Below are 23,967 nucleotides of genomic sequence, written 5' to 3'. Positions count from 1 at the left end.
AGCAAGTGGTATCAACGCAGATTACTATCCCGAGAGATTGAATTATATTATTCGTTGCTTAGAAAAAATCGTAATTTGCCTGTACTTTCATTCAACTGTGAGAAATCCGTATCGATCGAACTCGTAGTCGCGAACGGAAGCAAGCAAAATACTCGTTCATCACTTTCGATAGCACCAATAGGATACAATGCCTGTGTACTCACGCGCGAGCACATATTGTCTGCATTCTCTCTACAACAGCCCAAAAAGAAAGAAAGCTCAAGCCCTTTTTTTTCTTACCTAAAAAACCTGGAACAGTCACTTCAATTCCGCAGCAAGCTAAAGACTATACTTGTTCCGACATGCAGCTAGCTTCTAAACTCTTCCGTCTTCTCGTTCACCTTCATTCATCGAGTAGAAAGGGGAAGGATGAAGGGAAAGAAGTCGCTGAGCGTTTACCGCGATACCATGCGCGCGTCATCGTTCGCGATCCGATCGGCCGAGACGACGACTCTTAGTTCCGAACGATCGTTTCGCGTTTGAGCAAAGCAAAGCTCGGAAACAAACGAGGCGTATTTTGCATTAGAATTTGCTGGGGCATACTGGAGGATTCATCTCGCCGAAGACGTTGAGTTCATAGAGCGACGCGAACACGATAAATATCAAGTACCAGATCATCAAGACCACGCCGTATCGCCGATCTAGCTTCCAGCCATTCAAGTGTGTTGCCAGCACTAGGAATATCACCGTCGATAGCAAAGAAAGGGTGGAATACGTCAAACCTGGACGAAGATGAAAGATAAATATGTAAACGATACACGTACGCGTTTCGCAGATGCGTAACAAATAGATAAATAAATCCACATACCTCTGCTGGTGACGTTTACATGCGAGCCGGGCTGTATCATGGCAGTCTGTATAAACCACGGAAGACCAAGGCACACCAAAATGTCGAAGACATTGCTACCTACGGCGTTACTGACCGCCATGTCGCCGAGACCTTCCTTTATGACCGCTAGCGAGGAAAGGGCATCCGGTACGCTCACGCCAGCGGCAACGAAAGTCAAACCCATTACGGTGTCGGGAATGCCCAGAGTGCTTCCTGATAGTAAAATTGTCATTTCGCTAATGCAGTTCTATTCCTTGCCGAAAACACTGTCGATTGCATTTAAACGATAATCTATTACCTATAATTGTAATCATCCACACCATTATGTAGCTGTAGAAACTGATCCAGATCATCGATATACAGAAGGTGAAGGGATACCAGCTCCGCCACTTCTCTTGTCGGCAATCCGGCATCGTCGCTCGGCACATAAAATGGATAGGATATACGAGACCCCAGGTGAATAAGTTCCATTTACTACCACCCGTTGGCATCACGAGAGGCGATACTTCATTGGGATCCGGTTCCTTTGCTTTATAGTATTCGGGCTGTTTCGGTGCTGGTTGTTGTCGCTGCTGTTGCTCGGTCGTTTCTTGAACACCATTTCCTAAAGAAAGAAGGGGATAACATTGTCAAATTTGTAGAAAATACGAGAAAGGAAGATACACATAAGAATAATTAATTACCTTCCTGATTTTTTATTTGCTCAGTAATTGGCGAATTAGGGCCGGTATAGGATAATCGATCCTCTTGTAAGGACCTATAACTCACCAGGGCGCTCTCCTCGGCAGGTTCGTCGTCTTTTGGCAGAAATGGAATGTTGTACGACTTTGCCCAACGTTCCAATTTAACGTTGAACGAAAGCGCCACGCAATAAACTCCGTACATGAACAGCATGAACAGAGACTCTGGCCTGAGAAATTGATATTTCCGTTTTATGCATGTAACTCGTTATATTAATACTTTGTATTAATTTCGCGATCGGATGCAATCAAATAATCGAATACTCACCAAGATATGGACTCGTTGTAAATAGTGCCGAGCATCACGAGAATCGAAATGGCGTAAAAAAAACAGTCTCGACAGAGAGGCCACCAATTTAATTTAGAGGCCGTAGCGGAACATAGGCCGCAAATCGATATAACAAACATTATATTGAAAACGGCGCTGCCAATAACGCCGCTCACCTGAAACGGACAAGAGGTTTAATTATTGGACTTTTGTCTCGTCAATTATCGCGGCGGAAATACGATAACATCTGGTGATTTCTGAACTGCATACAGATCCACGTGACTGACTATATTAGTGAGATTCCTTACAATTAAAAGAACAAAACTTCTCACTTGTTATGTAAAATATCATTCTTTGATAATTAATGCTTCCTGATATTTTAACATAGCAAAATATGTAAGATGCGATTAACTTACTCCAATGTCATCCTTGGCGAAAAACACACCGATGATCACCGTCGCTAATTCGGGCGCGGAAGAACCGGCTGCCATGAACGTGGCTCCGGCGACATCGGGCGACAGTCTTAATTCTAAGAAAAAATAATAATAAAATCAAGTCACAATATAAAAGCATAGCATTCTTCGTTGTAAAAGAAAACGAGTTAACCATGATTTGTATTATCGTCTCTTGATAATGGATATCGTCAGTTCATATAGGATGAAACATGATCTTCTTGCGTAAAACAGACTATGCAAAATATTACGTAACTTGGAAATGAGATTATTGTCTTACAACCAAGAGAGAGGATCTGTACGCTAAGCTCACCTTCGCAGATTCTGTCCAGGCTCGAGACAAAATAATCGTCGCACACTATAGCGAGGCCTAGGAATGTATAAATTGCGACCAGAATGTGTATTATGAGCCCGCCGTGTTTTCTAGCCTCCGGGCCCATCAACGGTTGTGGAAACTGTTCTATGGCGGGCGCCGAACAATTGGATCTTCGCGGTCTTACGGTAGGATACGGATAAGTTGGAGTAACCTGGGTCAAAAAAAATTTTAAATACTTTATCAATTATTATTAACATAAAAATTAATCAATCATGTGTATTCATAATCATTTGATTAATCGTTTGCTCTTTACATTTGATCTTCCGGAGATATTGCGAGTCACTGGAAGTCATCATAACACAACGTCAAACAAAATAGCAACAAATTCTGCTGTATTTGATTATTTGATTCGAGCATTCTATATATTTTTTTCACTATGGAGGGGGCTAGCTTAATGTCAAGCTGCCTCCTTCCCCCACTTTGAACATAAATTCCTGCTAAACGGTTTGAGCAACAAAATCCGGACTACGGCACCAAATTAGCACATAATTAGCACTACATTATTTGATAGATGCGACTTTATTTGGCGTTGGTGGGGGGGGGGGTCAACTTAATATGGATGACACATTGCACCTGATGCAGATGTATTATGCAACTCGCGTCATGCATCGTGTACTAACACGATGCATCCGCATCTCCAATCCGAGGCAACGGATCTCTAATCTTGTTTTCTTGGAACGTTACAGTCCACCTACGCTATACACGATACACAGGACATGTTTCCGGTATACCGCGCAGATGTGGTTTGCGATACTCACCGTGGTGCTACTGCTTTGAACATGTTTCAACGGAGGTGTCTCGGTTTCCTTCTTCGACGCCTCCTTTCCCTCCTTTTGATCTCGCACACTCGTCTTCTCGGATGCTTTCGTATCTCCGTGTCTTCTCGGCGATGCTTTTTCGTTTTTAGATCCCTCGGTATGAATTTTTTTCTCCGACTCTTCAACAACCGACGAGACTATCGATGATATCTCTATCGCTTCCTCTGTGGAGGTGATCGAAGATTCTGTCAGCTCCGACATCAAACTTTCATATTGCGTGGAACTCGAGATGAGCGTCGTCTCGGATGACGTGATCCTCGCGGAGGCGACATACTGTACGAGGACGTAGATCAGGAACAGACCCAGTCGCAGGGGCCATCTCCTGCGACGCAGATTACGCGGTCTGTTTCTCATTGTCTGTAATCGAAACAAGCATTGTGAGAATTTTGCACATTATATCTCTTCTTTTTCTTTCACCAATTATGCGGCGAAGTAAACTATCTTAAGAGCCCAGTCTTCTTCCAAGCTCTGAGCTCTTAAGATATCTTAATTATAAAAATATTGACATATTATTTAAAGATCAATAGAAATGTATGTAAAACGTTAAAAAAAATTAATTTTCTCATTGTAAGAATAGACCTTAAATTGAGAGACAATCTAAGTGCGTCTTTCAAAACGTTATACTGATTTTTTTCTTTTACGAAGAGCTTGTTTCCAAAAGCCAATTATTCGAGAGAAATGAGCTCTCTTCGTACAGGCATGGATATGAGAAAAGATTGAAAAACTGATCAAATAAATCTTTTAAGTTTATTCCAAGTCACATTAAATATTATCAAGGCACGTAATTACGTTGACGATTTCCGGATATATTTCAATTTATAAAACAGCACACGTCCCCACGATACGAATCGATTTTAAGATTAGCTTTATCGTTCATACGTTTTCTTTCTTATAGCCTTTATAATATTGCACAACTTGATTTATCGACATTTCTCAAACGAAATGTTTTACAATTCCTGATCTGACATAGATCCCGTATTTAAAAACTATTTCACTTGTACACTCATTACCGTTATTGATATCGCGTGCACACAGGAAAAACGTAACGTACGTAGGCGTATACGTGGGTGACATGACACGGAATATTTTTATATAAATACATATATATATATATATATATATATATATATATATATGCATATTGTCGATTAATTTGAAGAAACAAAGAGAAACAAAGTAAAGTGAAAATAACAATGAAATTACTATTTGTGTGCATATTGTTGTCAAATAGCAACGCAGATCCATAAATCGATGATATTCGTGGAATGCGTAAATTATATATATATACATGTATGTATGCACATCCCCTAAAAAAAGCATTTTTCAATCGCTCATATATAAACAATTTTTTTTTAATATTGTAAAATTCTCTTCAAATAAATATTATTTTGATATATAAACAAATGATCCTGTGTGCTATCACATGTAATATATATATATATATATATATATATATATAAGCTTCAATTTTCAATATTACGATGAAAGTAATACAATGTAATTAATTGGAAATTAAACAAAATATGTGATCACAAAGGCAGTGTAATATGCTGCAATATGCGACAGACTCTTTGAAAATTTAGTTTTTCTTTAATAAAGAGATTAAATCTCTCATAAAATGCTATAAAAAATAATATTTATAATAATACAATTTTAAAAGAAAGCGTCTTTTTTTGGAAGAAAGAGAAAAGAAACATTCTTTTTAATAAGATAATTGCATTTACATTGAGCGTGCAATATGTGTATTATTACATGTGACGTAATATAATGAAATATCATGCGCGTTACGCGTGTAATTAAATATCTAATCAAGTGCCACTCGGGAGTAATTCGGGGTAATTTTCATAATTTGCGCATATGTATATATGCATACAAGAATAATTACGTGCATGATTCATTGGAGATCAAAGATACACTGACATGACTGATGCAAATAAAGAGATGGAAAGTCTGTCGCGATGCACAATACATGTAATCCCGTAAATGCGTATGCAACCTATTTACGGAGAAGTGACAAGTATACTCGAGCGTCGGTAATTATTTCGGATTGTCTAATTGCTGTCGGCGAAATTAACGGTGTATATGTGTGCACATATATATACCGAGATGAGTTGATACTGTTTTTAAACGACATATTCTTCGAACAATCGAGATAATGACGAGGATAATTATCATTTCTTTTTTTTTTCCCATCGTCAACTTTACAATTTTCGATATTATTTTCGCGAGAAGAAATTATAAAATAAAATTTGATATAATAAATAAAATAAAATTCATCGATAAATTGCTTTTGCTATGGTACTCGCTTGTTATAAAACTTGGTTTTCCAGTCTTTTATTTTTAATCACCAATTGTTCAAAAGCTTTCGACATTTTCATTCATCCTGTATATATCAGATGATGGGAGTAATTTTCGTGATATGATCTCCATACGATATCGAACGCATTCATTGTATAAGTAAAACTTTCTAAATCAAATTAACGGCGTTTATCAGATTTTCCCCAAGTGCAAAAGAATAGGCTGTTGAATAAATCCACTTTCTTGATAAGTTCACTTGTATGATTATGTTCACGCGATTAAAATTTGTCTTAGTAAAGAATTTTCTAAAATTGATACCGCAGATACGTAGAGATTATTAAATAATCAGAATTTTAACGAAATATTTGCTCTCGTATTCAAATAAATACGATCAATAATGCTAACTTGTTAATCAATATTAATATTAGATAAATATACTAAACACACGTCTCTAAAAAAGACATCTAAAAGTTATGTGTAAAGATGTTTTATCACTCTACGAAGATGTTTAAGATGTCTCTTGGCCTTTTTGTTCTGGTAACTACGTGGACGTAAAAAAAAAAGAAGAGGTAAAATATAAAAATTTAATATGATCCCGCTTTTATATATAAAAATATTCAATTGATGAAAAAAGCGACGAGCAATATCTTTCTCGTGTTTCTCACGCACGTGTAAAATCGATCCGTAAAATCGATCTGTCTTTCAAGAACGGAAATTGTGGCGTGTTAATTGTAGGGATGGTTTTTACAGAAGCGGATATTCCTTTAAACTAGATTATTGGACGCGTATAGGAATTATAATATCAAAAGATACGATGTTGAAATATCGAAAATCTCTCGCCGATAACGGGTAAGTTTTTTTATTATAAGCGCTCGTGAGTTAAAATTTGCCACGCTTCTATATATTATATATATATATATATATATATAAAACAATCGTTATATTATATTCTCTTTACAATAATTTTCATAATTATTAAATGGCAATTGATGGAAAACTTTAAATGTCTATTTAAAGCGCTTTTCTTTTTTACTAATATTATTTTTTTAATTATAACAAATAGCGCATTGCAAGATTTACCAGCAAGTCAATTAACAATAAGTTATATCGTTAAGAACTTTAGTGGTAACTTTTGTTGAGAAAAGTTTTTTAATTGAATTATATATTTTCACTCTTTTATATAATTCCTTAATTAATTCCTTTAATGTGTATAACTTTTTTCCACATGATAGAGCAGAGAAACTGGAACAGCAGATTTCGACGTACTTTTTAAATTGAATATATGGTGAAGAATAATCTTGACGTTTTTCCAAAAATCATCTAGAAAAAAAAAATTTAATCAAAAATATTAATATTATATATATATAAATATATATCGTAAAAAGAGGAAAAAGAAATTTAAAAAATTTTTAAAACCTCTCTTTTCTACACATACAAGAGTGAAATTCGTCAAAGAAGATATCTCTCTGTTCATCCTAATTATATTTTTTTACATATATTGCCCCTCTCTCTCTCAAAAATCTTTATTTATGTATGCGCATGCAACTGTATCATTATAATCGCAAGAAACGAAGCAGAGACGAAACGAGCAGAATCCGAGAACATCGTATCCTTTGTTATATCGGGGATCTCAACCGGGATGCTGATCGTGTGATATACGAGCGAGGAAGGATCGTTAATCGCCGAGGAAAGCCGTGGGATTCCTTACGATAACAAACCGAGGGAACCAAAAGTTTGACCCAATTCTACCCTGACAAGAACCTATTAGAATCATTCGCGAAGGAGGAAAGATTTCCGCTTACGTATAATCCGGCTTACCCCTTGGTCGCTGTTTGTCATGGTCCACGTCGTCCACCGTGGTCGCGGGACCCGCTCCAGCCGGAAGACGTATGTCAGTTGCGCCGGATATGGATAATGTATGACGTTAATAAAACAACTACAGGGTATTGATGGTCAGGGTGCGAGCTCTTATCACTTCTATGCGTATATTCCGCAAAAGGAGGAGGAGGAGGAGGAGGAGGAGGATTTCTCAAGAGTCCTTTAACCGTCACGATCGCGCTCGAGTTATCGATTCGAACGCGAGGAGCTGACTCGCCGTCACCGTTGTCGTCGTCGTTGTAAAACTACCAAAGTACTAACCGAATCCACCGAGTCCACCCAGAGTCGCGCGTATTTACGCCCCCCCGGCTGCAACTCCGCCGTCCTTCACTACCGCGCGTATGTGTATATATCGCACGTACGATCTCTCTTCCCCCCCCCCCTCTCTCTCTCTCTCTATCGTCTGTCACGCTCTCCGACATGCGCCCTCCTCGACGCGGCGTCGCGACGCCGTGCTCTCTCTCAAATACTAGATATACTCGTCCGGGGTAGCTACTCGTCACGATCGAGTATCTCCCACACGTATCGTTTCAATTGATTTGCGCGTTAAAGATAATGATTACAGAGATCATAATTGTAAAATTTTTTGATTTTTTTTTTATATAGGGCACTAAATAGGAACGATAAAATTATATATTTATATTCGCGCCCGTTTTCAACCGCACGAGTTTTTACGCACACGTTCTTATCCTCCCTCCCCTTCAGTCCTACATCTGTATTTCTATCGAGACGATGACGTCGGACGCTTGCGCGTAACACGCGTGCTCGTATACCGAGCGACGTCACATATTGGCGTTCCATTCCCTCGTAATCGTTCGTTGCACCTGTCTCATGTAGGGGTGGGATTGGCGCAAGAGTATCGTCTTCTAAATAAAACTCTTTAAAATTTCGATACGTAACCCTCAATAGATCACATATGGGTCACTTTGATCCTATCAATATTTTAACAATATCCTGAAGTTCCTAATCAATAAATATGATGTTCAAAATTTACTTTTTAGTTTTTATTGTACATGATTATTTTTTATAGATATCAAAGAATATATATATAAATTTTTGTAGATTTTTTCAAGCGCTTTGAGATAGCTAAAATTGCAATCAGATATTGTGACCCATATATGACCAGAAAAAAAATGCACAAAAAATTTGTGACCTACAAAGATTAAATATATTCTTGCTTAATAAAACGTGAAGATTAATATCTTATCAAATATTCTCTCGCACTATTTTAACGATTACATCATCTGAAAGAAATTATCGATATTTTCTCTGCTCGAGTATTTTAACTTTGCTTCCGAAATTAATTACGTGATTGCATTTTCTCATGAATCTTGTTTGATATCGATTACCGATTCTCTACGACTAGAGTCGTTCGTTGCCCCGAGAGATTATAAAGTCGTTCAACTTCAATAGTACTATGGCTAAAATTATCGGCGATACATATAGACCTGTATTATTATTGAACCATAGCTATATCCGGTCTACCGGTTATACATCGACGCCAAATATAGCAGGATTCCCGATGTTATGATTCACAATGTATGCTGCCTATAGGAGCTTGATACACAAAGGAATCTTTCAAATTTCAACTAGTCGTTTCATTAGAGATACATACGATAATAAAAAATAGTATTATTGAATGTTTTAATATATAAAATCTAATGTCTCTCCCCTCTCAATTTGGATAATCTTGGTCTTATATATTATATGAATGTTTTATTAATGCCTGTATTTTATTATGTGGGTTTTCTTTTAGGGATGAAATCCATAACAGGATTATAGTATATATAAATCTATATATAATAGTAATATATATCTTAATTCTTACGGATAAAGAAAACATTTTATCCTTATGAATAAGAAAGATATAACTAGCTTGTTACATAGGGTTCTGATGAAACTTTACGGAATAACCACCACTGTTGGGATCCTGCTGCAGCTCAAAATTATTTGTGGAAAGGCCAAAGGGCTTCAACACCATGTTACCCAGATCTTTAAGCTTCCCCAACATTTCTGTTTTTAATTTTTCGTTTCTTTCATTAATTAATGGAGGTAACCTCTGAAAGAGAAATAATTGATACATTAATAGATCGTCGTAAATAATTGTGTTTTTAAATATCTATATTTTTTGAGCAAGTGATACATTACCCTCACAGCATGATTAGCTTCCGTATGATTAGGATCAAATGTTAATACTTTCTTAAAATCTTCTAACGCTTCGTCTAACTTATCTGTCTCCTCATACAATTGTGCTCTCCTAACATATGCTTTTACATAACTGGAATTTAATTCAATAGCTTTCGTACAATCAGATATCGCCGAATCCTTCTCTGTCTGAAAGTAATTGTTTGCTAATAATAATTGGAAGATACAAACATGATACATCAATAGCTTAGTTGCTTTCAACAAGTACCTGACATTTCGCTTTCGCCGCTGCTCTGTTAGCGTACAATATAGATCTTTCTTTGTTATATGCTAAAGGACAAACTCGCAACGCTTGCGTATATTGAGATATCGCCGATATGTATTCACCATTTTTGAAAAAATCATTTCCCGCCTGTTTTAAATTTTCCGCCTCACATTTCATTGCCTATAAGAGTAAATAGATGTAATGCAGTATATCATAACATACATTAATAATTCTACAGAGAAAGACATTGCAATACCTCTCGTTCGGTTTCCGTAAGTAATAAATCTCTGTCCTTGAGAAGATCCTCGATTGCATCCTCCGAAAGATCTGTATTTTGTGCGTTATCACCGTTACTTTCGTTGGGTTTCTCATCTACAATATCCCACAAATCACCCGCTCTGTTTCTCGACTCTGTATTCTCGTCCATTTTAATGCAAGAACTTTCTAGATCTTGAGTAAGCTCCTCGATGACTTCTTCGTTAGACTGAAGTTTTTCCGATTTGTCGCTCGCATTATCCATCGTTCAATCAGAATACAACATTAACAAAATTGCGTCGAATTCGTTCGACGGACATACGCGTGAACAACATACAAAATCAGCTGTTCACCGAATACGATTCAGCCTGACGCCCTGACGTTTCACCGTGTTTTTTGCGCCCGACAATAGAGCGCGTATCGTTCGATCGCTTCTAACCAATTTCGTATACGTTGATTTTTAATAACAACTTGTCTCGAAGATGATAGATTCGCTGTCTTCCTCTTATAACTTTCCTCTTTTCTTTTAAATCCCGACTAAATACGTCTCTATTTTGTATCTAAAATGCGAAAAGTGTAATATATATATAGATTACAATTTACAAGTTACAGATACGACATCGACGGAGACAGAAGCATATCGTGCACTTTAAGTGCAGATGACGCGAAGGAGTAACGAGCAAAGATTATGAAAAATGAAGATAAGAAACTACATATCCAATGTCATGACCTATAAGAACCAATGAGCTTACAACTTTTTCGACGAAGTTGCAAACTCATTGGACATCGCGCGATACTTAAAAAAGACATCATTAATTCTTTAATCGATGACTTTAGTTTAAAAATTATCGCGCGATCTATACGTGAATCTAAAAACTTTCGCGATAGACGCAAAATATTAGAAAATTTCGTATCGTAATTTCAACGGAAAATAAAATACATGACGAAGAAAGCGTGATACACCAAAAAAACAAAAAAAAAGAAAATGTTTCAAAAAGAGATAGAATTATATCTTATTTACGTCTATCTCTGATTATGTTTCGCGATGGACGCAAAATATTAGATGAAATATTATAAATTCTTACAGAAAGTAAAATACACGATAAAGGAAGCGTGATACAGCAAAAAAAAAAATGTTTTTAAAAGAGGTAAAATTATATCTTATTTATCGTCCTATCTCTGATTATATGCATATCTAATCATTCTTTTTTGTCTCTCATCTTAATATAATTTTCGATACATTTCTTACATGCAAGAAAAATAAGAATCCGCAATTGATGATTATTGCTAATATTATTATCGTTAATATTTAGAAAAATTCATTTACTTTTTAGTTATATTTTTCTTATACTCGCACAATTATAATATCAATTTCTTTTTTTATAACTTCATACTTATATGTTCTCTTCTCTCGTACACAATTCAATCTGTCAGAAATTTGTTTGCAAAAGAGAAGCTAATATAAAAATTATGTATATGACTTATACAATCGGCATATTTTTTTCAATCGATGCGATAAAACTTTATGTAAGCGTGGAATACCGAGCGCGTTTTGCAAGAATGTCCAAATGTCGTAATCATATAAATTAAACTGATTAGCGATAATATGATGCATGATATTGACCGAAGGAGTATGTCGAACAAGGTCGCCGCGCGATAAATTGGCCACGCTCTCGAGATTATTTAAGAAACGATCCGAACGTGCGAGAGAATTATTCGTATTAGGCGTATACATGTAAGTATATATACATATATTTGCACTAAACGCGCGAATCCGCGTCTGTCGACGTTAGTTATTCGAGAGTAAATATTTTATAATGATGACGAGGAGATTGATCGATCGTCTCGCGCGTGTTATACGTACTTTACGAAGCGCGAAATAAGGAGAAGGACGGAGTGAATAGATGGACGAATCTACATTTAACCTGTTTTTTTTTTTACAGATTCCATTTTTGGAATATTCAATATTTGAAGTATTTCGCATCACAAATAAATAGGTAATCTAAGAATAGCAATCGATAAAACGTTAAGAGAGAGGAAGTGAAAATTAGAAGGTAACGGAGAGAAAGAAAGAGATAGAAGAATAAGATAGGGAACAAGAGAGGGAGAGGTGTATACATATATATAGATGTATATAAATTATATATATTAGACGCATCACGTCTCACGTCGTTCTCGTTTCTGTCGCGCGAGAACGAGAGGCGCGAAGAGATTGCGGCTTGTATGTTTTATATACTTCCCGATGCGACGAACGAGACTGAGATCAAATAACGGTCGCTTTACCGTAATATAACAATTCGATCTGTGAGAAATTAGGTGCATTAAGTGTGTGTTGTAAAAGTGCCTTTTCTGTCATTAACGCAAAATGGTAAGTTTATTTAGCTCATAACATTTTTCTCTTTTCCAGTAAAGTCAATCAATCAGTGTTTTATTATTCAGAGATTGACAGTTCTCTTTTTTTCCAGTTTCAGAGAGACGGAGCGAAATTAAGACAGCGCATAGGGAAAAGATCGTCGGTCGAATTACCTTACGAGAACACGATCGCTTTGAAGAAGCAAGATGTACTGCCAAACGAAACCCAGCATCTGCTCTTTGTTCTGACATTCTTTCTCTTTGTATCGTTTATCATAATCGTACTGGAGAGAAATCTGCCTGATCCGATAACTATTGATACAGAGAGATTGTATCCAGGAAGATTCGTAGCTGAACGTGCTCGCAATCATATTGTAAATCTAACGTCGATCGGACCTCGTATTGCTGGAAGCTATGAGAATGAAATCCTAGCTGTTAAATTTCTCACAACCATAATCAATAATATGATTAGAACAGCACACGAGAATCATAGGATAGTCCTTAATATTACAAAGCATAGTGGCGCATTTCCACTTAAGTTTTTTGATGGCATGACTAATGTTTATAGAAATGTGCAGAATGTTATTGTCAAAGTTGGACCTCATAGGCCTACGACGTACAGCTTGTTGCTTAATTGTCATTTTGATTCATTTCTAGAGAGTCCGGGTAAATAAATTATTATTATATATGATATATTTATGCAAGACATTTCTTTCTATTGTGCATGATCTGATTAAATGAAAAATTTTAGGCGGTTCAGATGATGGTGCTGGTTGTGCTGTAATGCTGGAGATTTTACAAATACTTACTCAAAGCCCTAGAATATTGAAGCATAGTATTATATTTTTATTTAATGGTGCAGAGGAGAACATATTGCAGGTATGTTAATTTTGTGTCACATTTTGATAATTATGAGTAATCGAGGAGAGTATTTTATTCTCACAATATACTTTGTAGGCATCTCATGGCTTTATAACACAGCATCCATGGGCAAAGGAAGTTCAAACATTTATAAATTTAGAAGCATGCGGAGCCGGTGGTCGCGAATTATTATTTCAGGCTGGACCTCACAATCCTTGGATGCTTGAGGTATATCATATCATCTGCACTATTTTTATTCAACATTTTATCGTTATTCAAAGTTCATTCCTCATTGATGTATATATCCACACAGGTTTATGCCAAATCTGTGCCATATCCTTATACATCATCCTTAGCTCAGGAAATATTTGAGAGCGGCATTGTACCTGGTGATACAGACTTTCGAATATTTAGAGATTTTGGAAAAATTTCTGGTAAGTTATAAATTTGTACTATTACAATTATACTCTCTTTATTATTTCATTGTTAATCGAAAATTTACTAATCTATGTAAAATTTCCTACAGGCGTCGACTTTGCATGGTCAAAGAATGGCTATGTATACCATACTAAGTTTGATAATGTCGATCAGATACCACTGGGAGCCTTGCAAAGAACCGGTGATAATATTCTTGCATTGACACAAGGGATAATATTTGAAGATCATTTATCAGATCCGAATATGCAAGAGACACGGGGAAGTCTTGTATTCTTCGACTTTCTAGGCGCATTTGTTATTAGATGGTCACGATACATTGCCAATTCAATAAATATTGCCAGTTTAATTACAGCTGGGTACTCTATCTATTTGAATATGCAGAATGCACGTAGAAGTAAGAATATATAATCATTATTTAGATTCAGTTCTCAGTAGATATTAATCAGTATTCATTTTCTCGAACAAATCTGAATTATACAATCAAATTATCAACATAGATATTAAGAGATGGACATACATGAGATATGTGACAATATGTATTGGAATAGTCATTATCTCGTGGTTGGCATCCATATTTTCTTGTACGTTAATTGCCCTGATCTTGACTAAATTGGGAAAGGTAATGAGTTGGTATGCGAGACCGGCGTGGCTATTTTTTTTATATATTTGTCCAACCACTTTCGTGTCGATGATCGTATTCCTGCACATCGGATCAAGACAGAGGAAGGCAAGTGATAAAGATATGTCCTGTGGCAATCTCATTCGTAAATAAAAAGAAATTAAATTAAAATTAAATAAAATAAATCTTATTCATTACGCTTGTAATTCGGATGTTAAATGAATTCGCGTTTAAAAGCTTATTACAACATGAAAAATTTATAGGATAATCGATAATTTATAGGAAGTCAGCTCTGCATGGATCTTGTATCAAATGTACTGTGATGCATATGCCATAATATGGATGATGGTTCTTTTCGTATGTGTTTTATTCGAGATACGATCGGGCTTTATACCATTGCATTGGGTCTTGTTCCCGGCGATCGGAAATATCGTGCGACATTATTTCTTCAATAAATGGAAAGGTGAATATAATTTTAATATAATTCTTCGTTTTTAGGTGCAAACATTGGTAATTTCAATTAAAGTGTTTTAAAGTGTTATTCTCTCTAATATCTAATATAAAGCATTTTTATAAATTTTACAGACTGGAAATGGCTTTGTTATCATTTGGGATCATTGAGCCTATCCTATATACAATCATTTTACTTATCGCTCGGTGCTCTCTATCTCTTTATCCCAATAATGGGAAGGTCCGGCGGTAGTATTAATTCCGAAGTCATAGTAGCTAACATGTTATCAATATTATTCTGTCTGCTATTTAGTTACACGGTAAAATATTTAATGATAATTCAAATCGTATTTGCATGAAGTATAATTTGAAATTTTTAGTTTTTGAATATTTCTTTCAATATTGTATTATATAACATAATATCTACAATATATATGTAACTGACATCTCTCTCAATGTTTTCAGTTGCCAATAGTACTGCTAATAAAGAATGCGGAACGAATTATAAATGTCATAGTCGGCATTTTCTTAATTGCTATTGCTGTGTTAATTTTAACACCGCTCGGATTCCCTTACAGTAGTGATCCATTATCGCCTGCCCCAGAACGATTTATGATCGCGGTATAATATAATTATCTTTCTTTTTTGTGTAAAATTCCTCTTGTTTTATACAAGATAATAGTTTATATTATATTTATTTATACATATCTTTTTCTTATGATTTACAGCACACTCAACGTCAATTTTATGATGCAAATGGTAGTGTTAGGTATTCCGGTACAGGATATTGGTTAGTGGATTTAGATATGAATAGTCCTCACAGTGTAGAATCAATAGTACCTGAAGTGGCTGCTGCGATGCCAACAGTCAGGAACTGCGAGAAAGAATTATACTGTGGTTTTCCATATTTATTGCCAGTCACAACTTTCTTATGGTGTGTACATATCGAAATTGAAAGATTATTTGAAAATAATATTGAAAATTGATATAAATTTTGAAAAAATATATCTTTTTATAGGAAAACGAGTTGGATTCCTGGACCCGCTCCACTTATAAGTATACCTACAAAACTCGAGATTATTTCAAAGACTGCAAAACAGCATATGGTTAATTTTACCTTTAATGTTACGGGTAATATATTAATCAACAAGTTTATATATTTAAACTATAATATAACCCTTAATCATATATCATTATATTGACTTTTTTAGGTCCTGATCACATAGGTATAATTCTATCTCCATATAAAGGTGTTCATTTAAAAAAATGGTCTGTGATTGATGAGAAACCGTTGCAAGGTCCAATGTGGAACGATAGAGAGACTTACTTCATTTATTATGCATGTGGCTCAGATTGTATACCATATACATTTTCTATCGAATTGAATGTAAGTTTGTGATCTAAAAAAAAAAAAAATATCTTTCTTTATTTTATTATGTTGAACGACATCATGTATTTTGTGCCATCTTAAATTATGTATATAACTAGGTGTCCACTGCGCAAAAAGGCCCGCATTTGTCGATCGCGTTAGCCGGACACTTCTTACATGGCGAACACCAAAGATCTCCGAGATTTAAGAAATTTTTGGCGCAGTTTCCATCGTGGACTGTCATCGCTCCCTGGACAGCGACGTATACATCATGGGAATTTTAACGAGAACGGTAGTAGGATAATGATGCGGTAAGTGCGGACTAAAATGCAAAGATATATTGTCCTACAAAATAGAGCATCTCTCGAAATAACGAAGCCTAATAAAACAACGTTTGAGGTATGATTGAAACCAATGATTGATAACATGGCTATATAATATCGCTTGAATATCTTACATTTAATCTTTAATAATTCTTAAAATATTTCGACACTCAAAAAGTATCGAGGAAGGTTAACGAAATACAATAAAGAATGAAACGACGAAGTGTTCTTATTCAGAGTTTATATGAATTTTTTACTAGAGAGAGCGTATTATCGTGAACAGAGATGATGTCAAATTAGTGTAAGATATTGATTTAGATTTAAATTATACACAGAAATATCTTATCATTATATATATATATATATATATATATATATATAGAGAGAGAGAGAGAGAGAGAGAGAGAGAGAAGGACAAAGAGAAAGAGAGATAATATAGATCGAGAATATCTGCCGAAATGCTTAAAAAGTTATAGTTACAATTATTTTTCGTAGAATAATGTACAGTAATATTGCATATCATAAGCACTATTTAGAATAATTCTACGCACTATTTTTCGATTTTATAATTTCTACAAATATTTAAAAAATCAAAATTTAGAAATATTAAATGATAACATAGAAACTGTGATTACATGATATACGCTCTCTTAGTATACTTCAAATTTACAGATTTAAATATCGATACTAGTTCAAGTTGCCATCTCAAAATCCGATAAATTAACTACTAATTGCATGATTAGCGTATTGTGCATGAATTATACAAAAACCTGTTTAAACTGTTTAGATTGTTTTATGTTTTTGAATACCGTAGAGTTTGCGAATTTGAAAATTCACGGTTTAATCGGCCATAGCTACTATTTGACATAAAATATAACTCAATGCTATCATCATAACATCATAAAAACATCAAACTTTCCTCATAAATAGACAATATAAATGACAAGTAAATAGTATTTTATATTGTAATACTTTAGATGTGACAAACAAAAGTTATTTGAGATAAAATTAAATATTTAAAGTTTTATATTTTGAATAGTATAATCAAAGAAATAACATTTTTTTTAAATTTTGTGTGCGCGCGCGCGCGTGGCATATATATAGACACATACATACAGAATGTGCTTAATATGATACATTCTATACTTATTGTTAGATTTGAGTTGATTACATTCTATATACAATGAATTTAGAAAAATTTGTAAAAGCATCAGAATTTTGTAAAAGAGCTTTTACTTCATGTTCTAATCAATTTATAAAGCATTCCCATTTTCCTAGTTTTAGATATCTAGAAACCTACATTTTTAATAGCATATCAAAAAAATTGAGACTTGTGACATGAGTATATATACTGATGTAATTTTCAATGATTTTTATATAATAGTTTAATACTTTTTGCATTTAGATGCTAACTACTATCTCTTTATGCCATAATTGTAACCAGATATCAAGACTGTCTTTAAATATAAATCTTTAATTTTTTTATGCAATTTCTTCTTTAATAACAAAATATTTTTTTTCACTTATATTAAAAATGTTTCCGATAATAATGTGTCTCTTTGAACACGCAAAGTATCCACATTTTATGATATTGCACTTTTAACAATACGTTCTGCATGAAATTATGGACCACTTTTTCATATTACTATATCTATATTCATATATGACCATTAAGAGTCATTGTTAATCCGATTCTTCTAATGTGATCTTGACACGATTCTTCTTCTTCATCTCTTTCATAATTCACAATTAATATCAGTTTATTCCACGAGTACAATGAAAACTACTTAATAAAATTGATTAGCAGAATATATCTAGTTTATATTTCTAGAACAGTTAAAATTATGAGATGCTCTGCTTACATAATGAAATTTTTGCCACAAGTCCATTGACATAGCTGATTGCTTAAACAAATACTTATATTTGTGCCGCAAGTTACTCTATGTAACTTACCGAATTATTCATTATACTTGATAAAACAATATATGACGAATATGATTATATTGCGCGAAACTCTTCTGATCGAAATAGAAAATGTTATTTATCAATACTAGTGATAAATAGTACATCGCGGACGCGTAGTATTTCATTATATAACAAAATGATAGTTTTATATAATATATAAATCAAGATTTTGTAGTAACAAAGTAGTAAAATATTATAAAGGACGAAAAAGTTGAAACACGTTAGAGAGAACATTTACATAATATATTTTTATATATAGTTCAAATTGTTTGTTTTCTACTGTTTGTTATATAATTTACTTTATATCATTATTTACGTTATGTTAATATTATTAAGCATTAATTAGGTATGTACTTTCATCTATATGTTTACGTTAATTATCTGTATCCATTAAATTGTGGCTATTTTATTCAATTGTTCATTAATTTTCTTACACATGATACATTTTCAATTTATTAGCTAATAAAAAAAATTTCAAAATCGCACAAATCTATATTTACTTAATTAGTGTGCACAAAATTATAAGCAATAATTATCTCATAATTTGATAGCAGCTATACGTACTTAATTACAACGGCTTAAAAATTAACGAATATTACCGATTTGCTTATTATACGTGTTCATTTTTTTGCACATTATATATTATACACATGAAAATATATCTTTATGTGTTTTGTGATTCTTTAACCAATCGCTATTAATACAAGCGGAGAGCTTTATTATCGTAAAGCGAAAATTGCGTAGCTATATCAACAAGGTTCTTATTTTATTGTTAAGAGTAAAACGAAGTTGAAGTAATAATAACAAAGTTTTCTCATTGTTCCTTGTTCCGAGAAGATAATTCTAGATTAACGCGATAATTCTAGATTAATTCTAGATTAAACAGAGCCTTGTGTATTTTTCGCATGAATTGTAGATAATTGTATTTCACAACAACTTCGTTTTACGCCAAATACAAAGGATCCATCCATCGTGCGTGACATACGTATAATCACTGATAATTCGTTTCCGTTATCCTGTAAGAAAAGCGTGGACCAAGTCCACGCGTCTGTTAAAGAGTTGTTGCACGCTTTAATATATGTTTAAACTTTAATTATTCAAACTATGAAAGTAATAATATTAGAAAATTGCCCCAAAAAATTATGAGTAACAAAATATATCTTAAAAAAAAAAAAAAACAACATTTTCTTTATACAACTTTTTAAATAGACGCGTGCATTGTGCTCACGCGTTTCTTAAAGAGAAATTTTTATTTTTAGACTTTGGATTGGATCTTTATTTATATGATATATAGAGCAAAAACAAACACGCTCTCGTAATGTAAAACGAGCTTTAACTTATTGAGACTTAGAAATCGGTCTAACGAAAATCCGATAATCGAAAGATATTCTGAACTAAACAGCTCGGATATAGGACTATGATTTGGCGCGAGACACTATTATGTCTTTTATAATACGTGCTTTTAGCGATAAATTACGATGGGCGTATCATGGACTTTAATTCAAGTGATTTAACGTTCGATAAAAGAGAGAGAAAGAGCGAAAGAGCGAAATATATGTATAGTATAATATATTATTTTCCCGCACACACAAATTTATTTATACACAGGCATATGTTCCTGCTTGCGTTTGAGTATTACGGATATATATTGCGATACTGTTACTTAACAGTTGTTGTTACATGATTAAGAGATTATATGAAAAGGAGAGGAAATAAAGAGAGTTAATGATACATTATTGATTTCCTTCAACTGATTGAATTTTATTGGCATTTGATGCCCGGTTGATCATTAATAACGATGACTAATCTAACGCAAGTTATGGAGCCAAGTTGCTGAATATATTTTGATAGATTGCATTAATTGTGCGAATATTAATTTTATATATATATATATATATATATATATATATATATATATATATAAGAAGGTACGTTTGTTATATAAATAAAGTTTGTTCGATATTCGCATATTCAAATAATTGTTGCGCAACTTTTGACGCACGTTTAATCGATATAAAATTGTGTTTCGTTACTCAATAAATCTTTTGTTCGAATCAATTTCCTGTTTTTCCGAGGCGTATACTCTTCAACGATTGTCACAACGATCGCGTTATTTAAGTTTCACGATCACATTCACGTAACGTGGAGATATACAGGCAACAATGGAGTCACGCACAAGAACGTTGTCTTACAACATGTCGTTATCATCAATTTTCAAATCATCTAGAAGAAAAAATAAGAATATCGTTTAGCAATTATGTTTAATGCGTTTTTTCTAATTAAATCCATAATATTTAATTTTATTAATATACGCATTAATGTTATATTTACAATTCTATAATAATATTTTTTATTTAAAAATTACAAAGAAAGGATATGCTCATTAGAATTATTCTGTGCTATATCGGATCTTTTCGGCATTTCCCGTGGCATTCACGGTGACCAGGGATAGAGGATCGGCGAAAGCCCGGTTCTCTCATGTTTCGTAAGAAATGTGTCAATATTGACGCGCCGGCATCCTGTAAGGCGAGAACGATTTCCTGGTTAAAAACGATTCGCGGCCACCGTGTCACCGCACTGATCTCCGCGCCGTGTCCGAGGTACGATTATATGGATTTGTCGTGCTGTGAATGTAAAGTGGATTCTTCCAAATGTACATTACGAACCTATCGTGTGCGAATAAAATTGGAGAATTTATATTATTCGTGAGAGAAAGAACGGAGAGAGATATCTAATAATTTGTGGAAATTTGTATGCAATTAAGTGATATTAATATGACGATGAATTTCTTAAGGTAAGTAAACTTCGTTCTGAGATAACTATGTTATTATTTTTATGTAACGTCTCGTGAGAGGAGATGCATATTTAGCGCTGAATGCTTTCGTTAATTCGTAATTCTCATCTATTGTTTTCTCAAACTGACCGTTCGATCTGCATTCAATCGGCATTCTTCGTGTCGGACAAGTCGAGACTCGAGAATATCAGGCCTTTGTGCCGATTCATAAACATGCCGACAGTGTTATTACTTTATCACAGAATACGTTTGATTACATATGCCCGATCTTGATAACTCGTCGTATCGCTGCGATAAAGGAAAGCCTTTACGGTATCAAGAGTGAGTCTCTTTCGCGCGAATTAAATAGAAAAAAAGAGAATTGACGAAATTGATGAAATTGATTCATGAAATTGAACCTTCCGTTCTGTTCATTTTCGACATAGCAAAAAAAAAAAAAATATGACGTTAAAAGAAATTTGCAAATTCTCTTTCAATTTCTTTCGTAATCGAATTATAGTTAATTGTATAATATGTAATTTATAATCTTTGTAAAAAATAGTATATATATGGATACTCGAATCACAGACGGTATGTCAAAAACAATTTTTGATTGATTAAAGTTATGATTTTTTTGTCGCAGAGGCAACATCAAGCTATCGCGCGCGAGGCTTGTTCCGATCGAAGGTTCCGGTAAAACGATAAAAATGTTACATAAACGCACCGGTGTGTCTTGGTCGCACGTGATGTATCGACTTGTGTGCATCTTACGTGAATTAAACAAGAGTTGTCAATTGGGATCGCGGTACGACGTGTGCGTTTCGAAAAGAATATGTCGCTGATTGAAATTAAATAATTGAAATTATCACTTTGTTAATGTAATGTCCATTACTTTCAGAGTCCATTACTTCTAGAGATCTACAAAGTGATCCACGTGATTCACAAAGAGAAATATCGTGAATATATTTCATGACCGGATGATAATTGAGCGATTTCTAATTTGTGGTGATTGGTGTTCCTCGCGTGGTAGCAGCATTCTTGAATCATTTCTTTGCTTAATTCGGATTTATATTTTCCCGTGCGAGGAGCAAGACATATATGCGCAAATCCCTTAGAAAGCGTAACTACGATTACAGACGCTGGCATAGGTCTACATTTCGCGCTAATTGAGACACCGCGTACAATTATGAGTCGTCTGTAAAACAACCTGTTGACCGCTGGGATATCGCAGGTGCGTCGTGTTACCACCCAAGTCTCAACTGGAGTTAATTATCGCACAGATTACCTTAATTATTGGCGAGCTAATAACTAGCCGGCCTGAGTCGAATCTTTCCATCGTCGACCTCGGAAGCTATCCGATATGCTTCATTTCTTTGCTTGATAATATTCCTGCCTCTGATTTCGATCGTCATTCGTCCTCTCCGTCTCTTTCCGCCAATTTTTTTTTCGCGTCCCGCCCTACAAAACTCTGTAGCTGCTTGTTCTGCAATTAGCATGTGACTGCTCGCTTCGGTTTAAGTAAAGGTGTTTCGCAGGGTCCACCTCATTTGCACGGCCTACTTCCATCGAGATCTTTGGTATTGTGTGCCTCCTTGCTTATCAATGCTATACATTGTTTCGGTGCGGAAAAAGATGTTTCTAGAAATATAAATGTAAAAATATTTTTCTATTAATAATGCAATATCACATTCTATTTCGTTCTATTATATTCGCAAAAATATCTAAATTCTACATCTCTCGATAGCAATTTTACGAAATGTCACTTTGAAGATCGCAAACTGTATCCATCTTATCTTTAGCATATTATTTACATTACATTATATCATTTGTACATTTGATATACTTGATCTTTATTATTTTTTCCTAATAACGATGCGTCATGTTTAAGAGAAAGAGAGAGGGAGAGATAAAAATTTAACGACACGAGCGATACGCGTGAAACACCTCGTAAAGCCTAAAAATAGGCCGAAAATTTTTCACGCGCGACGTCTTTTCATTCTCTCGTTTCGCGACGAGGAATCGCGCGCGAAAACTCATTGACCCTCGAACTTTTCCAATTAAAATCATAGCCGAGAGAAATATACACCGTACGTATATTTATATCTCTGACATATACAATGGACATACAACTTGTCGACATATAGCCGCCGAATATTCCGAACCGGATGGAAGGTGCGTTCCATCGCGAGCGTATTGCGTTTGCGTGTCCGCGCATACGTGTTTTGCGTACGAATTAATTGTTCCTCCAGTGGAGCGCTTTTTTTGCTTTGTTTCCTCACTCGGTGAATACGGCGCCGACGACGACGATAGCGGCTGTTGTTATTGTATGCCGTGGCGATGACTTTCTCCGTAACGGCTTCTCGGCGTGCCTATTAATCGTCTACTCTAACGCCCGGGGCAAAGTTTACTCTCTGATGTACAATTAAAGAGTACTCTGCGTTGATACCACTGCTT

At 34.6% G+C, this 23,967-nt stretch overlaps 3 protein-coding genes and 1 long non-coding RNA gene across 10 annotated transcripts in view; 1 reads left to right on the top strand and 3 right to left on the bottom strand.

Moving 5' to 3' along the window:
* Positions 1 to 31: 31 nt before the first annotated feature.
* Positions 32 to 8,026, bottom strand: LOC138934523 (probable sodium/potassium/calcium exchanger CG1090). 3 transcript variants are annotated; one of them, XM_070298377.1, is made up of 10 exons: positions 7,639 to 8,026; positions 7,087 to 7,140; positions 3,463 to 3,879; positions 2,642 to 2,855; positions 2,293 to 2,405; positions 1,877 to 2,052; positions 1,552 to 1,778; positions 1,167 to 1,472; positions 848 to 1,081; positions 32 to 761 (listed from the first exon to the last, which is right to left on the bottom strand). In XM_070298377.1, the coding sequence occupies exons 3-10, from the start codon at positions 3,874 to 3,876 to the stop codon at positions 562 to 564; spliced, it is 1,884 nt and encodes a 627-aa protein (XP_070154478.1). In that variant the 5' UTR covers positions 3,877 to 3,879; positions 7,087 to 7,140; positions 7,639 to 8,026; the 3' UTR covers positions 32 to 561. The 3 variants fall into 3 exon arrangements, with proteins under 3 accessions (XP_070154478.1, XP_070154479.1, XP_070154477.1); XM_070298378.1 differs by lacking the exon at positions 7,087 to 7,140 and having other exon boundaries at positions 7,623 to 8,026; XM_070298376.1 differs by lacking the exon at positions 7,087 to 7,140.
* A 1,369-nt stretch (positions 8,027 to 9,395) lies between these two features.
* Positions 9,396 to 10,999, bottom strand: Ttc1 (Tetratricopeptide repeat domain 1). Its single transcript, XM_070298491.1, has 4 exons — positions 10,365 to 10,999; positions 10,112 to 10,288; positions 9,847 to 10,032; positions 9,396 to 9,757 (listed from the first exon to the last, which is right to left on the bottom strand). Exons 1-4 carry the CDS (start codon positions 10,626 to 10,628, stop codon positions 9,578 to 9,580), a joined length of 807 nt encoding a protein of 268 aa, XP_070154592.1. The 5' UTR covers positions 10,629 to 10,999; the 3' UTR covers positions 9,396 to 9,577.
* Positions 11,000 to 12,233: 1,234 nt separating this feature from the next.
* Positions 12,234 to 18,966, top strand: LOC138934455 (endoplasmic reticulum metallopeptidase 1). Its single transcript, XM_070298207.1, has 14 exons — positions 12,234 to 12,731; positions 12,829 to 13,381; positions 13,467 to 13,594; positions 13,673 to 13,804; positions 13,890 to 14,010; positions 14,103 to 14,408; positions 14,512 to 14,741; positions 14,916 to 15,096; positions 15,219 to 15,403; positions 15,549 to 15,704; positions 15,812 to 16,017; positions 16,102 to 16,214; positions 16,295 to 16,470; positions 16,572 to 18,966. The coding sequence occupies exons 1-14, from the start codon at positions 12,729 to 12,731 to the stop codon at positions 16,734 to 16,736; spliced, it is 2,655 nt and encodes an 884-aa protein (XP_070154308.1). The 5' UTR covers positions 12,234 to 12,728; the 3' UTR covers positions 16,737 to 18,966.
* Positions 18,967 to 20,643: 1,677 nt separating this feature from the next.
* Positions 20,644 to 23,967, bottom strand: part of LOC138934461 (uncharacterized) — a 19,023-nt gene continuing 15,699 nt past the window's right edge. For all 5 annotated transcript variants that reach the window (XR_011447139.1, XR_011447136.1, XR_011447137.1 and 2 more), the window contains 2 exons: positions 22,799 to 23,151; positions 20,644 to 20,963 (listed from right to left, as the gene is read on the bottom strand). This is a non-coding gene — a long non-coding RNA (uncharacterized lncRNA). The remainder of the gene's footprint in view (positions 20,964 to 22,798; positions 23,152 to 23,967) is intronic.

Source organism: Polyergus mexicanus, unplaced genomic scaffold, assembly GCF_030449975.1.
Source record: "Polyergus mexicanus isolate NDT 795.1 unplaced genomic scaffold, iyPolMexi1.0 SCAF_7, whole genome shotgun sequence".
In the NCBI taxonomy this organism is placed as follows: Eukaryota; Metazoa; Arthropoda; class Insecta; order Hymenoptera; family Formicidae; genus Polyergus; species Polyergus mexicanus.
The sequence above is the reverse complement of the archived record's forward strand: the minus strand, read 5'-3'. Positions and strand labels throughout refer to the sequence as shown.

What these genes read in the sequence shown, in the direction of transcription:
- LOC138934523 (XM_070298376.1), bottom strand. Translation starts at nt 7,659, where the DNA reads ATGACAAACAGCGACCAAGGG. An exon ending in TACAACGAGTCCATATCTTG is followed by an intron (nt 1,779 to 1,876) that starts GTGAGTATTCGA and finishes TCAATTTCTCAG; the next exon opens with GCCAGAGTCTCTGTTCATGC. An exon ending in TGTAAACGTCACCAGCAGAG is followed by an intron (nt 762 to 847) that starts GTATGTGGATTT and finishes ATCTTCGTCCAG; the next exon opens with GTTTGACGTATTCCACCCTT.
- Ttc1 (XM_070298491.1), bottom strand. Translation starts at nt 10,628, where the DNA reads ATGGATAATGCGAGCGACAAATCGGAAAAACTTCAGTCTAACGAAGAA. An exon ending in TTACGGAAACCGAACGAGAG is followed by an intron (nt 10,289 to 10,364) that starts GTATTGCAATGT and finishes TTACTCTTATAG; the next exon opens with GCAATGAAATGTGAGGCGGA. An exon ending in CGGCGAAAGCGAAATGTCAG is followed by an intron (nt 10,033 to 10,111) that starts GTACTTGTTGAA and finishes AATTACTTTCAG; the next exon opens with ACAGAGAAGGATTCGGCGAT.
- LOC138934455 (XM_070298207.1), top strand. An exon ending in ACAATCCTTGGATGCTTGAG is followed by an intron (nt 13,805 to 13,889) that starts GTATATCATATC and finishes ATATCCACACAG; the next exon opens with GTTTATGCCAAATCTGTGCC. An exon ending in TTTTACCTTTAATGTTACGG is followed by an intron (nt 16,215 to 16,294) that starts GTAATATATTAA and finishes TGACTTTTTTAG; the next exon opens with GTCCTGATCACATAGGTATA.